This window comes from Dreissena polymorpha, chromosome 3, assembly GCF_020536995.1.
Source record: "Dreissena polymorpha isolate Duluth1 chromosome 3, UMN_Dpol_1.0, whole genome shotgun sequence".
Lineage (NCBI taxonomy): Eukaryota > Metazoa > Mollusca > Bivalvia > Myida > Dreissenidae > Dreissena > Dreissena polymorpha.
This window is the reverse complement of record NC_068357.1, coordinates 78,555,152-78,574,904: the sequence shown is the minus strand read 5'-3', so window position 1 is coordinate 78,574,904 and position 19,753 is coordinate 78,555,152. Positions and strand designations below refer to the sequence as shown.

General features: G+C 33.7%; 1 protein-coding gene across 1 annotated transcript in view; it reads right to left on the bottom strand.

The window, feature by feature from the left end:
* Nucleotides 1-14,396: 14,396 nt before the first annotated feature.
* LOC127874864 (BRO1 domain-containing protein BROX-like) overlaps nt 14,397-19,753 on the bottom strand; it is a 39,822-nt gene continuing 34,465 nt past the window's right edge. The window contains exon 11 of the mRNA XM_052419525.1: nt 14,397-19,215. Within this exon, the coding sequence (XP_052275485.1) occupies nt 19,105-19,215 (111 nt within the window). The 3' untranslated portion in view covers nt 14,397-19,104. The remainder of the gene's footprint in view (nt 19,216-19,753) is intronic.

Below are 19,753 nucleotides of genomic sequence, written 5' to 3'. Positions count from 1 at the left end.
ACAACATTCATATATTTTGTAGTTTAAATCTCGAAATCTTCCGTGAAAATATATGCTTAAACTATCGATTAAAACAATTGGTCTTGTAATATTGCAAACCTTAATCAGTATTGTGGCAACAACACCTTAAATGTGCTAGTCAAATCCTAAACGAATACATAGCTCCTCTGTTTTATGTTTACCTTTTCATAGACAACATATCACGTGTACTATATAAGTGTGTTATAATCACGTGTAATATATAATTGTTCTGTAATATCATGTATATATTGTGATTGATTACAAGCGTTTATATCAAAAGCTTTTAATTACTGTCGGTAACATTAACTTAACTACCTGATAATTCAAAAACAGCCCAAAGTCATGTTGCATCTGTCACAGCGCATGCGATCAACGTGGACGCGTTTAGTTATGATCAATTCATCACCACGATTAGTAATAAATAAATGTCAAAAATGAAAAGACTTCATTAAAATATCTTATCGTTGATATCCCGAATAGTGAGCAAAAAAATGATGCATGTTTGTTTCTATTATACTCAGTTTTAGATTAATACCATCGGCCCTGTACTATATCGAATGAACTGTGAACAGATGCTACAATACCGACTCTTAAGTAATGAGGTATTTAAATGTATCTGAAATACCGTCCCCTACAGCAGAACAATTTTTAAACTTAAAATAAAACGCGTTTATTAATTATGAACATCTGATAGGCGTAAACGGTCAGGATATGTGGGACACAACTGCATGTATGCTAACATTTTGAGACTTTGATTAATGTTGATGCTACTGCGCTGCGAATTATAAGAGCAGTTCGTGTTTTAACTCAAATCCGTATTTATTTAAATCCATCTTTTGTCAGAATGTTTAAAGTGTGTGTCTCTTATAAGAATTAAACAAGTTATTAGTTTGTTAATCAAATGGAAAGTCTACTCAGCCACTTGTACCATTTGAAATGCAATGCTATGATATTACAGTTTGTTTACATGGGGTAATCAATTGTTGCTCTAAGTGTAAAATGTAGGCTTACTTTTCACGGACGTAACCCATATGCATGAACCGTTCGATTCTCTCAACCTAGCTAAAGACATTTGGTAAATTCTGCCTATAATGAATTGCCACGTATTGAAAAGGCATCTGCTTTAAATGCCATAACAGCGAATGTTCATATATAAAGACAAGATGTTACAATGAAGTCAATTGTAATATAGGCACGCATGCCTATGGCCTGTCCCTTGAAGATGATTAAATATTTGCATATATACTTCAAACACATATATACTTCAAAATACTCACGATTTACGGCATATACATTATAAAGTAATGCAACAAACAGTAACGCAGATAAATTTTATTAATTTGTATATTAGCGTGTTGGACGGCTGCGTCACATCACAATAAACAACGACAACGTAATCTGGAAATAAACTTTGAACTATCTAACGCTGAAAGGTTTCGTCAGCAGTGCTACACTTTGACTGTGCTAGTAATGATCCTATATAATTATTTAATATTCCGAAATTAATTTGAATAAAATACGGTGGCGATGCCAGTTGGATGTTGTTTTTTTCTTCAAAGTTATAGACGTTTACCTTAAAACTCCGTTCTCCCGAATAGATTGCTAGACACTGCTAACCGTTTGTAATTTATTGTAGACACTCATGTAGTCATTCAATCTCTGAAAGCGTTATCCCAAATCATTTATGAATGCTAAACATTTAGCGAATACTGATACATGAGTATTTGATCGGTGAAAGGTCTACATGTATATAATCCTTACCGCTGTTTGTTGTGTAGACCAATTATCTTTCTTTCATGATTCATAAAACATAACGTTCATCGAGTAATTGTAACAAAACAAACAACATTTGTGCTCTCATTTATGAAATAAACGTTCAATAATACAATGTTTTGCAACTCTGTTTAATCTGCAAAAGGAATGAAAGATAGTTTTTGCCGTTTTGTATTTGAATGAGTTGTGTAATACGGCACTAAATGTAACACGTTTATATGATATGTTGTTTTAGATTTAAATAGTTTAAGCAATAATATCGCATTTTATCATACCACCGCATTGATATCTGCCTGATATAACGTTGCCTGATATATTTTTTATACCATGGTCAACAGGAATTTCTTATATCAGTCATGTGTGGGGGATGGTCATATAACTCGGAATCAACTATAAAGTCAACATTTTTAGTAAAATCGAATCAGATTCAACAAAACAAACAATTTGATACCAAAATGTAATATACTCTAAACACAAAATGCAACACAAACAGCAAAAACATTTTTTACAAATATTAAGCGCGCGTGCTATTGACGCCATTATTAACATGTCAAACGACAATAGTCATATTCTTTCCCGCTAAAACTGCAGCTTTTTTAGCGATTTTTTCATTATTTCTTTAAAATCGGGGACGTAGCGGTATGATAAACAGAAAAACAGGTTACTGCCTGATCATTTTGTAATATAACAGGCTCGGCACGAATAAATTAACGGCTCGGCAAGCCTCGCCGTTATAGTATACTAAGCCTGGCCTGATATATTACAAAAAGATCAGGCACTAACCTGTTATTCTCAATATCTGCACATTATACCGCCATGTATAGGCCGTTATTTTAAAAATGTTGAGACCTGCATAGTGAAGTTTTTTTTTTCAAGCGTTTATCAATGAATGCAGATCGCATTTACACGGTGCCTATACCACGTGACTTTTTAAGATCTGTGTGGGGAGTAAAATATCAACAAAAGCGCGACGAAGGTAAGATTTTTAAGGATAACTTTTTTAATATGTTACCATTTTTTATGGGATAAAGTGGAGAGCCCGCTCATTCATGAGAGTTTTCTATAGGTATCATGATTTTATAAAACAAATAAGTATGTTTTCAGTAAAGTGCAATCGCGCGTTTGAACGGTTAGAAAAGGGTAGGATCAGTGTGGGGACATTATTTTTGTTTTACACAAAAACATCACCTCTGGTGAAATTAAGAAATAAATTTTATGGGCGGAGCTTACACTATATCATTTTGCATCCATTTTCAGGTTATTGTTATTTATTTACGAAACAAAATTCAAGAAAACTATTCTTACAGTAATATGATCTGTGTGGTATACGTTTTTCAACGGATCTGTGTGGTATACTGTTTTTAAGTTTTTCAGTTCTATTTAGTTGTTTAAAAATAGTTGTTTAAAAAATGCTTGTCAACAATGTATTTGAAACGGGATTTTTAAATGCGCTAGCATGTAAAACACATAATGGCTATACACTACGCTTGCACCGCTTGTTGAACTGATCCATAATTATGATTTACAGGCATGCTGTACAATCCCCATTATAATATTAAAATCTTACGCTGGAGCATCTTAAATCGATGACAAGTCCATGCTTACCTTAAATAAGTGTACACTTTATGTTATTGTATCAAAGTCCATTTTAATTTTGGCGCCAAACACTACTGTCAGGTGAAGTAATGTATCGTATATTATTTTTGATATTATATTTGCTTTAAGGTATGGCTCAATGCTCCGAATGCGGAAAAATGTCGAAGACCAGAGCTGGATTATTGCGCCACATTAGGGGACACGCTAACTCTAGAAACTATAACTGGTGTGGGAAAGCATTTCAGGTAAGATTAAATACCTTAAAAATAGTTACATTTTTATACAGTTATGCTAACAAACAGATGAACGGATTTTCTTGAAACAACACAAATATGCAATATATCACATATCTCAGGTTATCATATATTTTGAAATAGCTCAATAATCGTCAAATCGTTTGTAATTTAAAACTAACGAACGCGTTTCCTCAGATACTAACATTTTTGAAATAGCGTGTTTACGCATTGAAATGTCACGTGAATAAAATGTTGTTTTTTTCTCAGGATGCCTACAATCTTAGAATGCTTCAACGAACAAAGGACCCCAATGTCACGTGTGTGTACAGTGCGACAGGAGCTTTGCGGACAAGTACCTACTCGTGGCTAGAGAGAAAAGTGCAAAAAAGAGGGATTGGTGAAATGTTACCAGTGTTGGCAGTTAGGAGTGAGAATGACCTTAGAGAGCACGTCAATACCCACATGCATGACAAGTGTTACAGTAGTGAGGAGTGTTTCAAAACGTACAAACGCAAAACAAAACTTTCTCGATACGTTAGGACTTCACATAAATCCGTGAATACTGATTAAAAATCATAATAGTTTACAGTTTGTCTGTGTAACTTCATTATCGTTTTACGTTATTTTATTCGTTGTTTTACTTTTACTTTGCTTTTCAAAATGATTCTAAAGTTATCCGAATTTGATTAATTTTTAGGTTTCGTTTAGTTCGTTTGTGTGTTTGAAATTATTCTCAAATAATTGTGCAATAATTTGGATTTACGTTATTCATTAATATATCGCATCTGTGATTTGTATTATCGAATCTGTGATTCTTTTTTGTTTATAACTTGATTAAAGTTTTGCGATGTTTTTTCGTTGGTTTCAATTTTAAATACCGCTGTCACGAGCTAGTTCGATAATCATAAGCAGCCAGGGTTTCTAATACTAGGGATTTTCACGACTGCTTTACATAATTAACTGCCTGCTTATAATTACTCTTGGCCGTGGTAATTGACAGTAAACAATGTATGCAATGTGGTTGTGTATACAATACAATACTCCTTAATTCGAAATACGTCTTGACATTCTTCAGAGCTGCATCCATCCACAACACAAGAGGAGAATCGTACATATATAATCATATAATATAATATTTATTCATTTACTTTTTATATTCATTTCAAAATAATTAACGCTAAAGATAAGCATACACTTGTTACACTGAATACAACGACATAATTTATAACATGACATTATCACCAACACATGGCGAATGATTGTCAATATCTATACTATGTAATGAACTAAAGCAACAATATGAATTTCATATATGAAATAAAACACACAAACACACACATATATATATGTTTCTACGATGACCAGTATTTTGTTTTTAATAAACATACCGTTTACCTTAAACTTTAAATAACAACAAAATGACAAGCCAATACGTCTGGTGGATTCTGTTTTATCAGTTTGTATTCCAAATTTGATTTTAAAACATACGTATTACTCAGGAAAGAACATGCCTTTGCTTTTTGTCAACCTGTGTAATATTTGACACAATTTATATTGCAGAATTTGTGTCAGAATTAAAATGTCCATTGTGTTCGTGTATCCGCATTCTTATTGTTGGCAACAGTTTGCTATCGTTTCGTCTCGCCCGCTCCCACCTTACTCCTAGTGTCCCCTTCTGTATAGCATTCCTGTCTCGTGAAACTGTTTCCTCTATTTTTTCTTCCCTTAACCCTTGTCCGCTCACTAGTGCCAAATAGGTGATAACTGAAATGAATGAATTTTTAAATAATAATAATAGATCTACTACTACTACTATTACTACTACTACTAGTAGTAGTAATAGCTGAAGTAGTAATAGTAGTAGTAGTAGTAGTAGTAGTAGTAGTAGTAGAAGTAGTAGTAGTAGTAGTAGTAGTAGTAGTAGTAGTAGTAGTAGTAGTAGTAGTAGTAGCAGTATTAGTAGTAGTAGTAGCAGCAGAAGTAGTTGTAATAGTAGTAGTAGTAGTAGTAGTAATCGTTGTATTTAAATAATTGAAATTAATTAAAAAAATATATCTATTGTCGTTATTATCTCAATTTATCCGTAAATTGTAGAAACGCGGATACCACACAGATCCTTCTAAACACGTATACCACACAGATCATATTAGTGTTAGGATATTTTTCTTGATTCTGTTTTCATAAATATATGAAAGAAACCTGAAAAAAGAATGCAAAATGATATAGTATAAGCTCCGCCCATAAAGTTTATTGCTTTATTTCACGAGAGGTGATGTTTCTGTGTCATACAAAAATAATGTCCCCACACTGATCCTACCTTTTTCTAACCGTTCAAACGCGCGGTTGCACTTTACTGAAAAAATATTCATTTGTTTTACAAAATCATGATACCTATAGAAAACTTTCATGAATGAGCGGGCTCTCCACTTTATCTCATTGAAAATGATGACATATTAAAAAAGTTATCCTTAAAAATCTTACCTTTGTCGTGCTTTTGTTGACATTTAACTCCCCACACAGATCTTAAAAAGTCACGTGGTATAGGCACCGTGTTTAAAAGTGAAATTTAAGCAGCATTTTTAAGGAGACTGGTTATTGATGAACACTTACATATTTCGAAGTTGAGATTTTAAGAACTTTGACAATGCATGATACACACAAATAGTAGCAATGAAACCGATCCAGTATAGACAACCTGCCCGCTGACAACACGGTTGTTTGGCGATTCTGGATGTCTCTGAAGCCAGTTCTCTACACTGCTTTAAGGGGCCTTTTTGCGTTTTGGTAAATTGACAAAATTAACAAAATTGTTTCAGATTCGCAAATTTTCGTTGTAGGTATGATATTGCGAGGAAATAACCATACTGAACATTTACCATGCTCTAAAATATCCATTTATATGCATATTTTGACGATTTAAAAACATGAAAATTATAAAGCGTTGCAACGCGAAACGATTGAATAATTTGGAGAGTTCTGTTGTTGTCGTTATATATTGTGATACTACGAGGATTGCTTATATATAGTATAAAATACATCATTCATTGTATGAGCACGGATGACCGAGTGGTCAAATTGTTAGACTTTTACTCCTGCTGTAAGTGGTTCGAGCCCAGTTGAGGGTTACTTTTTTTTCTTTAATTTTATTATTGTTTATTAACTGGAGCTTTTTAGATCCAATGTTTACATTTATCAATATAAAGCATTTAATGACACACTTCAATACATGCCACAATCTGTGAAAAGGCCCCTTTAAATAACGTCGCAATGACTTAAACCTATATTATTATATGAAAATATTAGACACGAGTCTAAAATACAATTGCCAATTTACCAAAACGTAAAAATGCCCATGGAATAAATTGTCTGCTGATCCAGAGTGTAGTGTTCTTACGAGCAATGCTGCGCACTGGCACGTTCGTCGTGTTTTTCGTCTTTTTAACTGTTTAGTAATATGACAATACTATTACTATTATTACTACTTTGATGATTTTCTCCAAACAAACACGATTAATTTCAGTTTTGAAGAGCTCCTAAGGTCCATCATCCATTTTTGTTCTCATACTTTTTAAATAACGCAGCTTGCTTCGTTTATCAAACTATCTGTGTCATCATTGTTGCTAGCCTTATTGTGCTAATCAGCCGAACGTCTTCTCAGCATATATATATATATATAAATATAAATATGTTTTAGGCTGGTCTGGCGTGGCGTTTATCATGATAACCATGCAAACGATTTACATCAAATACAACACTCAAATAAATTCATTTTCGCAGGTTCGTCATGTCTTAACGAAAGTACGGAATTACATTCTGATGCATGTTTAAGTCAATAGTTACACTAAATTTAACGCATAGTTTGCGAATACCACTTACTTAACAAAAGGTCAACATTGAATGTATATAAAATATGTTTGATTATTCGATTTAAAATAATATAAAATTATTGTTTTATCTCAAATAAGGCCATAATATAACAACAATTATATTAACTAAACTATATTTTTGTTTAAAGCAATCCTATTTGTCTTTAGATCCTAAAATAGGATCCATAAAATAAAAGATAGGCTATATTATTGTTTATGTGTCATAATAATGTAGGGCATAAAAGTGTAGGCATAAACATATTACAGCAAAATCATTATTAATTTCGTTATATACCTTTCTACGTAACAGTTACCTTAATTATCGAAAATCGGCCTAGGCTAATTAATTTTTAAACTTGTCCGAATACCATACTGAGGTCACTGTTACTTACATCTTAATATATTAAATGACCATATACTTTTCAATTCTGAAAACGCCGTTTTAAAACGTCATTTTTTCACCAAAAAATACTAATCGAGTTTATAAAACACTGCTACGAACGGATCCAATCGTTTGTAATTCCATTACATTGTTATATGTGGGTCGGGCAAGTCCCCTTCTATCACAATTTCAATAAACCTTATGACGATTTTTAAAACAACACAAAACCCATATCTGATCCAGCAGCAATAATAAACACAACATTATGGCTAACATTTTCATCACACCATCTGTTTCTGTTTCAATAATTTAAACAATTATCTGATTTATAATTGAATGGAAAGTTTATTAACAACGGCACGTATTTATAAGTTGACAAAGAAAAATGTAGTTTCGAAGTATCTTAAAGCAAACGTAGCAAAAGTTAGCAAACACAAATTGCATTGATTATTAACCGCTTTCAAACACATCATCTGTTCTTATTTAAATTGTAACGGACAAATCAAAACAGTTACGTCGAATATATATGTATATGTATTAAGCATTATGCACACTGCCAGTTGTGGTGCTACGTAAAACAATATCACTCTGAAATATATTTCTATTTATTTTGTTGTCGTCCGTGACTCTTTTTAAACCCATTTTAACAACGTTATTCTATCTCTGATCGCAAAACAATAATTATTAATTCTTGGTACGTTTAGATTTTAAGTTGGAAGAAGCACATGTTGAGTGCAAGCAAGACGTGAACCCGCATTGGGGATACATCTGCAGAGAAACGGGATTTAAGAAATGAACAAGATTTGTACTTTTTTTGCTAAGATCTTATAAGAATTAAAATGAATTAGCGTTAAGTGTATATATCATTGATTGTACGAGTAATGGGTCGCCTTCTCGATAATTGGTTTATGCAAACCACTTTCTTCTCAGTGGAGTACCAAATCGTACAGAATTTCACAACAAACATCGCTTAAAGAACAGTTATTTGTAAAATACTTAAATTAAAATGAAAAACATATTTCATTTGGAAGCTTATTGATACACAGGCGGAACTCTTGACCACTTAAGAAATTTGCAGTATCTAGAAAAAATCGGTTACCTTTGGACCTTTTTATATATTTTTTTATAGAAGGCTCTTCGTGAGTGTGGAAAAAAGCACGTGTGCGAGGATTACCATTTATAACAAAAAACCTGCTAAATAGTTTTTCTTAATGGATATTACGAAACAATAATCAAAAGTTGATTTCTTTAAATTGTTAACGGCCGTTAATCTCGCGCGCCAACTCTTTTCTGGGATGCATTAATGAATGAGCCAATGCAACTTCCGAGGTGGCGCTCAGGCCCGAATGTTTTGAAATTTCATGGATTTTTACAGGGTGATAAGGTTTTATAAGTTTTTTTCAACATGTTTCGAATTATTTTTAAATCGGGGAAAGTAGTGCGATTCAGCGAAGATTAATTCATCTAAAAATGTACAGAAAAATACATTCTCAATTCATTTATAAACGTGAGAACCTTTATAAGTTGAGTAATACATTAAACGCAATCAAAATTATGTGGATCAATTTTGATTAAAAATTTCATCGGGTAAATAATTACACGTGGTTGCATAATCCAACTTAATAACTACAATTGTGTTGCATATTCACCTTGGGGAGAACATTTAATTTGGGTCAGAAACATTTTCTTTGGATGTTTTCTGAGTGGCGACAAAGCAATCTTTGACCCGAGAATCAGTTACCGTCACTCAGTCACTCATTATTTTGGGGTAAAACGGAAATCTCAATATTTATTTCAATGCCGTGTGTCTTTTAAAAAAGGCATTTCTTTTTTAACATTGCTAAAGGTTACACAAAAGCATCAATACAAACACAAATAGTAAATGTGAATGGATTTTTATGTTATCTGCTTCTTTTATAATAAGGACCAACGCCTCAGTTCACGAGAATATGACAACGTCATATATACTTGTAAACAAGAAAACATTTAAATCATTAGAATAAAATAAAATGTATTTAAATGAATTATGTAACAAAAATCAAAATACGTCAGCAAGTGTATTCATTTGGGATTTTGGACTGACCCTACGTGTAAATCACATGTTCCAAATAAAAAGTATATTTCAATTAAAGTATAATGACAAAATAGACGTATTTACAATATAATGCGATACTAACGCAACCCTTTTATAATTCGTATTTCTCAAACACGGTTAAAGATGTTAATTTCAAATTTTACACATGTTTGTGTGTAAGGAAAGTTAATACAATCAAAGCGCTGTAGGCACTGAAGGCCTGTGGCTAGGTTTAGTGTGACGTAAAATGCATTTACGATGTTTTGTCCAAATTTCTCCCTTTGTCCGAATTTATACGGATTGACCCTAGCGGTTGAGTGCAGAAGCTCAGAGACTGTAAGACAAGACAATAGTTGTGTATATACTACAGTGTACATAGACGGTGGAGGACAACACGATACTGGTTGTGGGAACGATAACCTTTTGTTCAACTCTACAGATCTGATAAAGGTTCGTCTACATAGGCAGTGAAGATATACAACAACAACAACATGGCCGCAAAAAAAAACTGTTATTGTTGGCGTCACATAAATCACTTTCAATAGCCTAAAATAGCTTTCTATTACATACTTAACAGATCAGGAAAACACTCATACTTCCTTTGTAATGTGTATACAAAAGAAAATCCACTTAAGCCCAAGTCCACTTTTGCAGGTAGAGCCCCGGTCCATCCCGGTTTGCTAACGCCGGTCGACCGGCGAAGATCGGAATGATTCGTAGAATTTTATGAACGCAGTCACACTATTTCCCGGTGCCGCCCCGGTTGAAGCCGGTCAACAGCCCGGCAAAGTCGCGGTCAACCCGGACTGGCTACGGTTTATCCCGGTGAAGCCCCGGTTGTCGCCGGTAGTGCCCCGGTGAAAGCCGGCAGCGTCCCGGCATTGCCCCGGTTGTCGCCGGTAGAGCCCCGGTGAAAGCCGCAGAGCCCCGGTATACCGTAACACCGCCGTCACTCACCGTGTCTATACCGGCATCAGACCCCGGCAGAGCTACGGCAACGCCCCGGTTTTACCCCGGTCGTCGCCGGTAATGCCCCGGCGGAGCCCCGGTGAATGCCGGTGGCGTTCAGGCAGAGCGCCTGTTTTCTTATATACCGTAGCTATACCGGGACTCTAACGGCATTCACCGGGGCGTTGCCTTAATAAAATAACAATATCTTAAAATATGTTTATAAATACCAAATGTAATGTCTTCAAAAAATGTATCAGAAAAAAATTCTTCTTACTGTCTCCGTAGACACTCGTATCTTTTCGGCCTAGACCGTCAAGTGAGGAACTTATTCTCGCATGAATATGCAAACAATAATAAAAACTATGTCGTAGCCCATGCTTAACAATTTTGCTTCAATAATATTTTTTACACGTTTTATTACACTGTCATGTTATATAGTGATGTTCTGTATTTACAAGGCGGGTTATTGAGATCTGCGAAGAACTTCTTTGATTGCGCATGAATTACCGCGCAGTTAAGGTAGCGCACCCATAATGATTTCCCGCGATTTCTTCGAAGACTGAAGGGCCTGTTTTAAATTGCCGTAGCCGAGTGGTTAAGGCGATCGACTTGAACTTTTTTGGGATTTTCCCGCGGAGGTTCGAATCCTGCCGACAACGCATACTTTTTTGCGATGTGTTTTATTTCTTTTCAAACGTAATTTGATGTAATATAGCATATAAGCTTTTTTAATTGTTAAATATGTTGCAATTTTTATGCACATTCTTCAATTTTTTTAAATTAAAACAACGTTATGGCTAAATTTGGTGATTTACTGCTGAAAATACGAATCTTGCATGCTGCATTTTAATTTTTATTTCAAAAAGTAAACGGTTAATCTGTCTATTTCTTGGTATTTTGGCAGTATTTAGTGTATCTATAAAAACTAAGTTCACAATATTTCTTAAATGATACTATTTTGAATTTTATGACACTTTGTTTTTAACAAACCCAATTTCTACTTAGCTGAAACCACTTCCATTTCACGGCGCTCATCCATAAATAGCAAGTTATAAAAAGTAAATGTCTGTCAAAGAATACTTATTACATCTTGTTCAAACTTTAAACATCTTTACTGCATCTGTACACACCAACTGCATGCCCATATTTGGAAATCTGGATGAATTATGGAACTTTCATATACCCTAGGGGTGCAAATAAACCGGACAAAAGCCGAGCGTGGGGTGGTTTTGAAAAAATCTGTATTTTTTTTAAAGCACGGAAAGCCTACCTAAAAATGTGCATGTAGTTCAGTGAAATGATGCTGATTAAGAAAATAATACATTAGATTATATATGGATAGGTGCTCATTATGGGTGCGCTACCATAAGTGGTTAATCGGACTTTTGGGAATTCATTCATTCGTGGGATTTGGCAGCCAGCCAATTCTGACTGTCTCAGAAATTTGTATCATTGCTATGGCATTAGGGCTACGCTCCAGGCCAAATATCATTTAAATAAATTACCCACCGGCATTTCTGAACAACGTGCATTTGTGGTTTCCTGGTGCCGCACTTGCAAAGTATGCGAACTTTGTTATCGGATAGAATGAGAAATTATACATACGAGTCTTTTGAAGTTTTGATTTGTTTAAAACAATTGATACTGCTGAGTCTGTATCTAGGGTCGAAAGGAACAAGGAGATTATTATGAGGAGTGCTGAAAACTTCAATATGAGAGGGAATTGTGTTATGCGGGTTTCAAGTTTGGGCCAATCAATGTTTCTATAATATTTGTTACTGAGTTTGAATAGTGATCTCTGTTTGTTACGAATGTGATTGCGCGTCTTGGTACTTTTTCTAATCGACTCATTGGAACTTGTGTATGTGGGTCCCAGACAGTGGAGGCGTACACTTATTTAAGTCAGGCTATGTCTTTGCATGCTTGATATTTTACTTTTGATGAGTTAATTTTGAGGTTGCGGTGAAGAAATCCTAACGCCTGGTTTACATTATTTGCCCATATGATGTACTCAGAAAAGTCGTTGATGTAGATCAGAAACAAGATGGGCCTTTAAAGACAATGCCCTGTGGGACCCCCGAGGTTAAAAAGTACATTGTCTGACATGGTTCCTTCAAGGACAACAGTCTGGGTTCTATCTATTAATTATGTAAGAAATCTAGAAGAAAACATTAGAATTATTTCCATAGTATTTAAGTTTGTATATGAGGTGCTGGTTGGATACTTTATCGAATGCTTAAGTCCATAATGATGATGTCAGTGTGTATACCTTGATTGTTTGATAGTCTTAGTTTTGAAGGAATGATGTACGTTTTGTTTCATAAGAATGGGATGGTCTAAACCCCTGTTAGATGTCATATAAGATATTATTGTTATCAAGGTGAGTCATGATAGAGCTAGCGATGACATGTTCAAGTATTTTACACCAAATGCATATAAGACTTAGATATTAAGAATATAAGAGATATTGGTCGTTAATTAATGGCAGTATGTTTGTCACCCTTTTTATACACTGGGCATACATTTGCACGTTGCCATTCAGTTGGGATTTTTCCAAGAAAAAGAGAATGTTTGAAATATAAGTTAGGATTGGGGATATGTCTGCACAGCATTCCTTTAATACTCTGCTTGGTATTTTATCTAAACCTGAGGCTTTGTGGAGTTTAAGGTTATGTAATAATTTTGTTATACAATTTTCTGTGATTTCTGGCATGGATGGATGAGGTCTGGCGCCTTTGTCTGGTATACTTTAATATTTGATTGGGGTGAGAACATCTGGAATATGTCTGTTGAGGATATTTGCTTTGTTATGTGGTTCCAATTAATGGAGACCATTTTACCTAAGAGGTGGTATTGTTTGGCTTTCAGTTGTTTTTTATTTGATGCATAAGAATATGTTGGTTTTTTTGTAATTAAAGAGTGTGTTTGTTCTCATGACAGCCATGTTTTTAAAGGGACCGAAATCAGATCTATTACAAACTCGTTCACAAATGCTCACCATAAGCATATTGTTCAAGTTCATCGGACCATGCTTAATATGGGTTTTTCCTGCATGGTGTTATATGGGTATTTCAAAGGCGGAAATCACTTGAATACCTTATTTCCTGATATTTGTGGCGTACATTTTCGCCAATATAGCGTATCTTTATATACAAGACTTCAGCTATGCGCGTTGTTGCTCAGGATCTAAAACTTCTTCTGAGGAGGTTACATAAAAAAAAACACTTCTAAAGAGGATTATGTTCAAATTACTATGCTTTTTTCAATCAGCAATTGTAACCGTGTTTTGGACCCCGTGTGATTAAGTTAAAAACTGACAAAACTTCATGAGTACAAACTTTTTGACCATGCTTAATAACGATTGTTCAATAAATGTGGCTTCTAGTATGCTTATGAGAATATATTGTCAATGCATAATGGACAATAGGAGATCACAAAAGGTCTCCATGAGAATGCTGTTCTGCATTGTGTTAGATCAAATAAACAAAAAACAATAATTCCTAATAATATATAATTATTTCAAAATGTACATTCAATCGATAGCAACGCAAGCCTAATTTAAACATATTTAATTGTATACAAAAAAAAACTCGTGCATCCAACAGGCACAGATGCCAACTTATTCCACTGTTTTTTTCACAACTCTGCCTATGTCAAAAACAAGCTGTTTGACTTTTGACCCCTAAGTGTGCCCTTGACCTTTGGGAGAATGAGGTGAAGCACATGACATTCAAGAGTTCTCATCATAGTTATTTGTGGTAACTTATCTTCACATTTCATGATGAATGACGAAGTTACAGCCCTGACCATGTGTTTTAAGTTGCCAAATATGACCTTAAAGGGAACCGAAACATCTGAGTCTAGGAAATGCCTTCACCTCATGGTGGTCATTTGTTGTTAATAATTGTACAAGAGAATTTAAATTTACAATTCTTCCATGTTATGAGCGTTCTTATTTTTGCCAAATCATATAAAAATTAATCAGTATATATGGCAAAGTTAAAAAAAAGGAATTTTCAATTTCAATTTTCAAGCAGTTTCCAAATTTGACCTTTGACCTTTATGTGTTACTTCAGTCTTTGAGGTATGGAGACAGGTGATACACACAACACTCTAATAATGGAGAACTGTTGTGTCAAGTTATTCCAAAATCCAACCATACATGACAAAGTTATGGCTGAGACAGAAAATTGTAATATTTGACCTCTAAGTGTGACCTTGACCTTGTAGCTAGGGAGACACATGTTATTGGCAACAAAGGTCTTATTCTTGGAGACATTTATCAAAAGTTATTTAAAAATTCGTCAATTTTTGGCAAAGTTAAGGCTGATGCAGGAAACTTTGCACAGACATACATTCAGAAAGACCAACAGACGGACAGTATGGTGGCTATATGCCACTTTCTTCAAAGTGGGGGCATACAAATTAATGTATGAAAGTTAAGTTGTTATAGAAAGATTAAAAATATTGCATTTTATTTAATGCTCACAACATAATATTATTAATACCCATATAAAGAAACAAATAAATTTATTGGCACAGTTATAGGAAAGTAATTCAATATAGTTTAAAATCAATCATTGAAATGATCACTACACCAATAGGTAATCCACATTGAAATTTGAAGTGAATATAGAATAAACATTTATTATTTATAACATGTCAAATGTTACAATCTTACACAAATTATTTCATTTTTCAATCCAAATCATAACTTTCAGTGTCACTTGTTGAAGTTTATTCTCAATTAGCAACTAAACATTTAAAGACATAATTAACTGATGCTGAAAACCATTAACAATTCATATAAATAATAAATATATAACCATCCACAATTACATGTATTTATATTTATAACATAACAAGATTCAATAACAATATCCACATATTAACAGCTATCATTAAAGTCAGTGTACAAGACACTGACATGTGTGTGGAGCCTTGAACTTAAATGTGGACAAATAATCACACTTATTTTAATATGACCTGCGTCACGTGACAATGGGCTTTATGCCATATGCAGCCAGAGTAGCTCCTTACCAGCCTGCGCAGTCACGCAGTCTGGTCAGGAGCTTTCCAGTCCGCTAAGGAGACCATAAAACCTTGCGTTACTTTAAAGCATACAGAGTAGCTGGGGCCCAGACTGTGCAAATACATGAGACCCGTTTTTTCTTGACATGGTTTGTGACATATTCCCATTTTATAACATTTTTTATAACATGACCCACGCTCCAGGAGTGAAATAACATAGTGCTAAATTTTGTTTATCACACGGGTGTTATTACACTAGTTATATAACTGTGAAATGACGTCATTATTCCAGCGAATTTCTTCAGTTAAACTCTTTTACAATCTGAATAAACCGTGAAAAGAGCATTAAATAAAAATAAAATGTGTTGGTCATGTTATAAATAGAATCTTAGATTCGTGGTCATTTTGTATTGAATTTATTAAACTCGTCATCTAAATAAAGATAAAAACTCGGCAAGCCTCGTTTTTATCTTTATTTAGATGACTTGTTTAATAAATTCAATACAAAACGACCACTCATGCAAGATCCTATAAAAAACAATAAATGTGATCAACATAAAGTTATGTAAGAATTAGGCATTTGAGTACATTACTCCAGAACAGGTTTGTATAAACAGAATAATATCAAAAGATGTTGTATAATGCTGTTTTTTAACATGTTCTCCTGAAATATGAACATACAAAAAAATCATAGAAAAAACACAGGAAAAGCATGCTAATTAAGATTTGTACATCACATCATAATCTTGCAAAAAAAATTCACATTACATCATTTTAACAAAATGCCAAGATAATTTTTGTGAATAACAGAAGAATAAAGGTCATGATTTTTTAATAAATAAACATAAAAATATTAACATTTAAAATGTGTATCGAAGGACATAAAAAAACAGTAAGCTGTCTTTCTTAAATACAAACATATTGTTAAGGAAAAACTATTGTGAATTTGAGGAAGTTTGAGATACAAGTAGTAAATCATATTGTAATTTAATGTTACTTTTTGTTTCTTTATTGTGAGCTCTTTTAGTAACATTTATGAGAATGGAATTAAACATTTATTTAAATTGCATGAATATATTCCAGACAGTGTGCACTTTGGTTTTTGCATAATTTTACTTGTTGTAAGTGCACAGTTTGTAATTGTTATTACCAAATGGTTGGGTGTCCTAAATTTTATCATCTTGTTTTATGATGGGAACATATTGAAAAGTAGACATACAGAGTTGATAAAACTTTGATTTCTTATTATTTCTATAATTTAATGCATTTTATTTGTTATGTGTTTTTTCATTCAATATAAAAGGTGTACTCAAATTTACAAACAAACACAATTTTGCAAGTTTCAACATTTATCAGTGATTATAGTTACTTTTGACACAAGTAAAAATCAAGCAATTTTTAAGCATTATTGTGTTAATTATTGCAAATAAAATCATAAAAGAATGGTGAGTCTATAAATACTCAGAATAATACTCCTGTATCTGCGTAGGGAGGTAGGAGATTACAACTTTACAACTTTAAACGTTAGAAGTTAACATCTATTCGAGGGAATAATTAAGTGTTTTGCATTCACTCATCTGTGAGCAAGCAACTTTAAATCTTCAATATCACATCTGAAGGTTTATGTTACAGTTTGTTCTTATTTGCACCTTTGTTCACAGTTAACGCTAAACAATTGCGATTAATTGACATATATATCAACATGTGTTTATTTATTTTTCAGTCTTTACATTCCTCCAATTCTGAGAGAAAAGTTACCTCAACAAGTCACTTAAAGGGTGATCATATCACCAAAACAATGCTGGCCTTAACAATATAAGCTTAGATTTAAAATAAACATAAAAATCAAAGTTGACCACATAGAAAGCGGTATTACTGATAATCATCAGATCACAGTTATTAGTGTGGATGAAAGTGAATGAATAAAATCCTAAAACAAAACAAGCAAATTTGTTGAATTGATATCCATCACCATTGATATCTATACAACCATGAAGATTCTCTCATGAGAATCTCTCATGCCCTAACACAATTTTGTGAAAGACGGACAGCCTGAGAGACTGATGGACAACGCCTTTTGCAGGGGATAATAATGATGATAGCCCAAAGGGTTCACTGCAGTACTTGCAACAGCATTTTTTCACTGCTTTGGGAATGGATATGCCAGGTAGTAAGTGGTATTTTTCACTCACGAAATTTTGAAGTTGAAAAACATTTACAGCAGACATGTGTCAATATGAGTAATAAACTATCAAGAAAACTTCAATAATTGTTGTTGCCTTAGCCAGCAGCAAATCCTATTATCCTGCTTATTAACAACATCATATTTTAAAACATAAAAATACCGAAATACAAGACAAAAAGAATACTTAAATTATTTAAAATTTACCCTTTATTTTCACACTGACAACTTTTTCCCATAAGATTATACTTCTGCCTTTCCTAAGCTCAATTAAATACAAATAGTATTATATTCTACACAAAGCAAATCTAAAACTGCTTTTATTAAATGACAATCTGATTTTGTAGAGAAAATATAAAAATAAAACATTATACTAATGGTTTTATAAATGGTACTTTAAACATCTTGAATGAATGGCATTCAGTATAAAAATGCAGAACAATCACTTAAATAGGAAATTGGAAACCAGATTTCAGTCGCGAATGGCACCAGCTGTGACCATATAAAGTTGCTTGGCTTAAACACCAGGTTCCAATGTTGTGAAAGATTTCAGCCATACTGTAACTTGGTCCACTTATGCTCATATCGAAAATAATTAGTAGTTTTCAGATGTTTTTTTTTATCCACACTGAATGACTGATAAATTCAAACCTTAGATAGTGTCCTTAACTTGCACATTAACAATGGATGTTGACTAATAAAATTCGCAACTAAAGTCTGTAACTGCTAAAACAATTTGTGACTTTGGGAGTGGTTTTTGGTCTTTGAACAGTTTATATTAAAACATTTAGATTCACATACGAGTATTTCACTGTAAGAATTTATCAATCCAAAATTTGACATATTACGTAATAACTCACAAAAAAATATCAGTGCTCATGGTTGATTATCTGGAAATCTCCAAGATGACTTCACAGCCAACCAAAGAACCGTAACTCTGCGAGCATTTCCATGAGACCCGCACATGTAACCACACTGGTTTGCATCAGAAATCACGAGACTACACATCCACTGGCATTCTTTGGGTCCTTGTCAGACATTGGCACCTCCTTCTCCTTCACAGGGGGAAGGTCCTTCGGCTTCTCTTCCTTTTCTCCTGGCAACTGCAATATTTTGATGTTTTGTTGGAATAAAATAGTACTTATTTTCTCATATAAGTATAAAATCATACATGCTTATAATGTAAACATATGCATTCAGATGTAGAAAAAGTATACTTAATTTTAATCAATCAACCTACATGTATTTATTTAAGCATCGTTCTGAGCAAACTGGGCCTAATGCATGTGTGTTAACCCTTTGCATGCTGGGAAATTTGTCATCTGCTAAAATGTCGTCTGCAGAATTTCTAAAATTAGCATTTTATTCGATTTTTTTCAAAGAATACTATCAGAATAGCAAACAGTTTGGATCCTGATGAGACGCCACGTTCTGTGGCGTCTCATCTGGATCCAAACTGTTTGCAAAGGCCTTCAAAATCAGGTTCCAGCGCTCAATGGGTTAAGTTTCATCCCAGATTAGCCTGGGCAGTCCACACAGGCTAATCAGGGATTTACTCTCCGCCTACACTGGATTTTTTGTTTATCAGAGACTTCCTTGAAACTAAAAAAACTCAGTAAAAGCAGACTGCATAGGCTAATC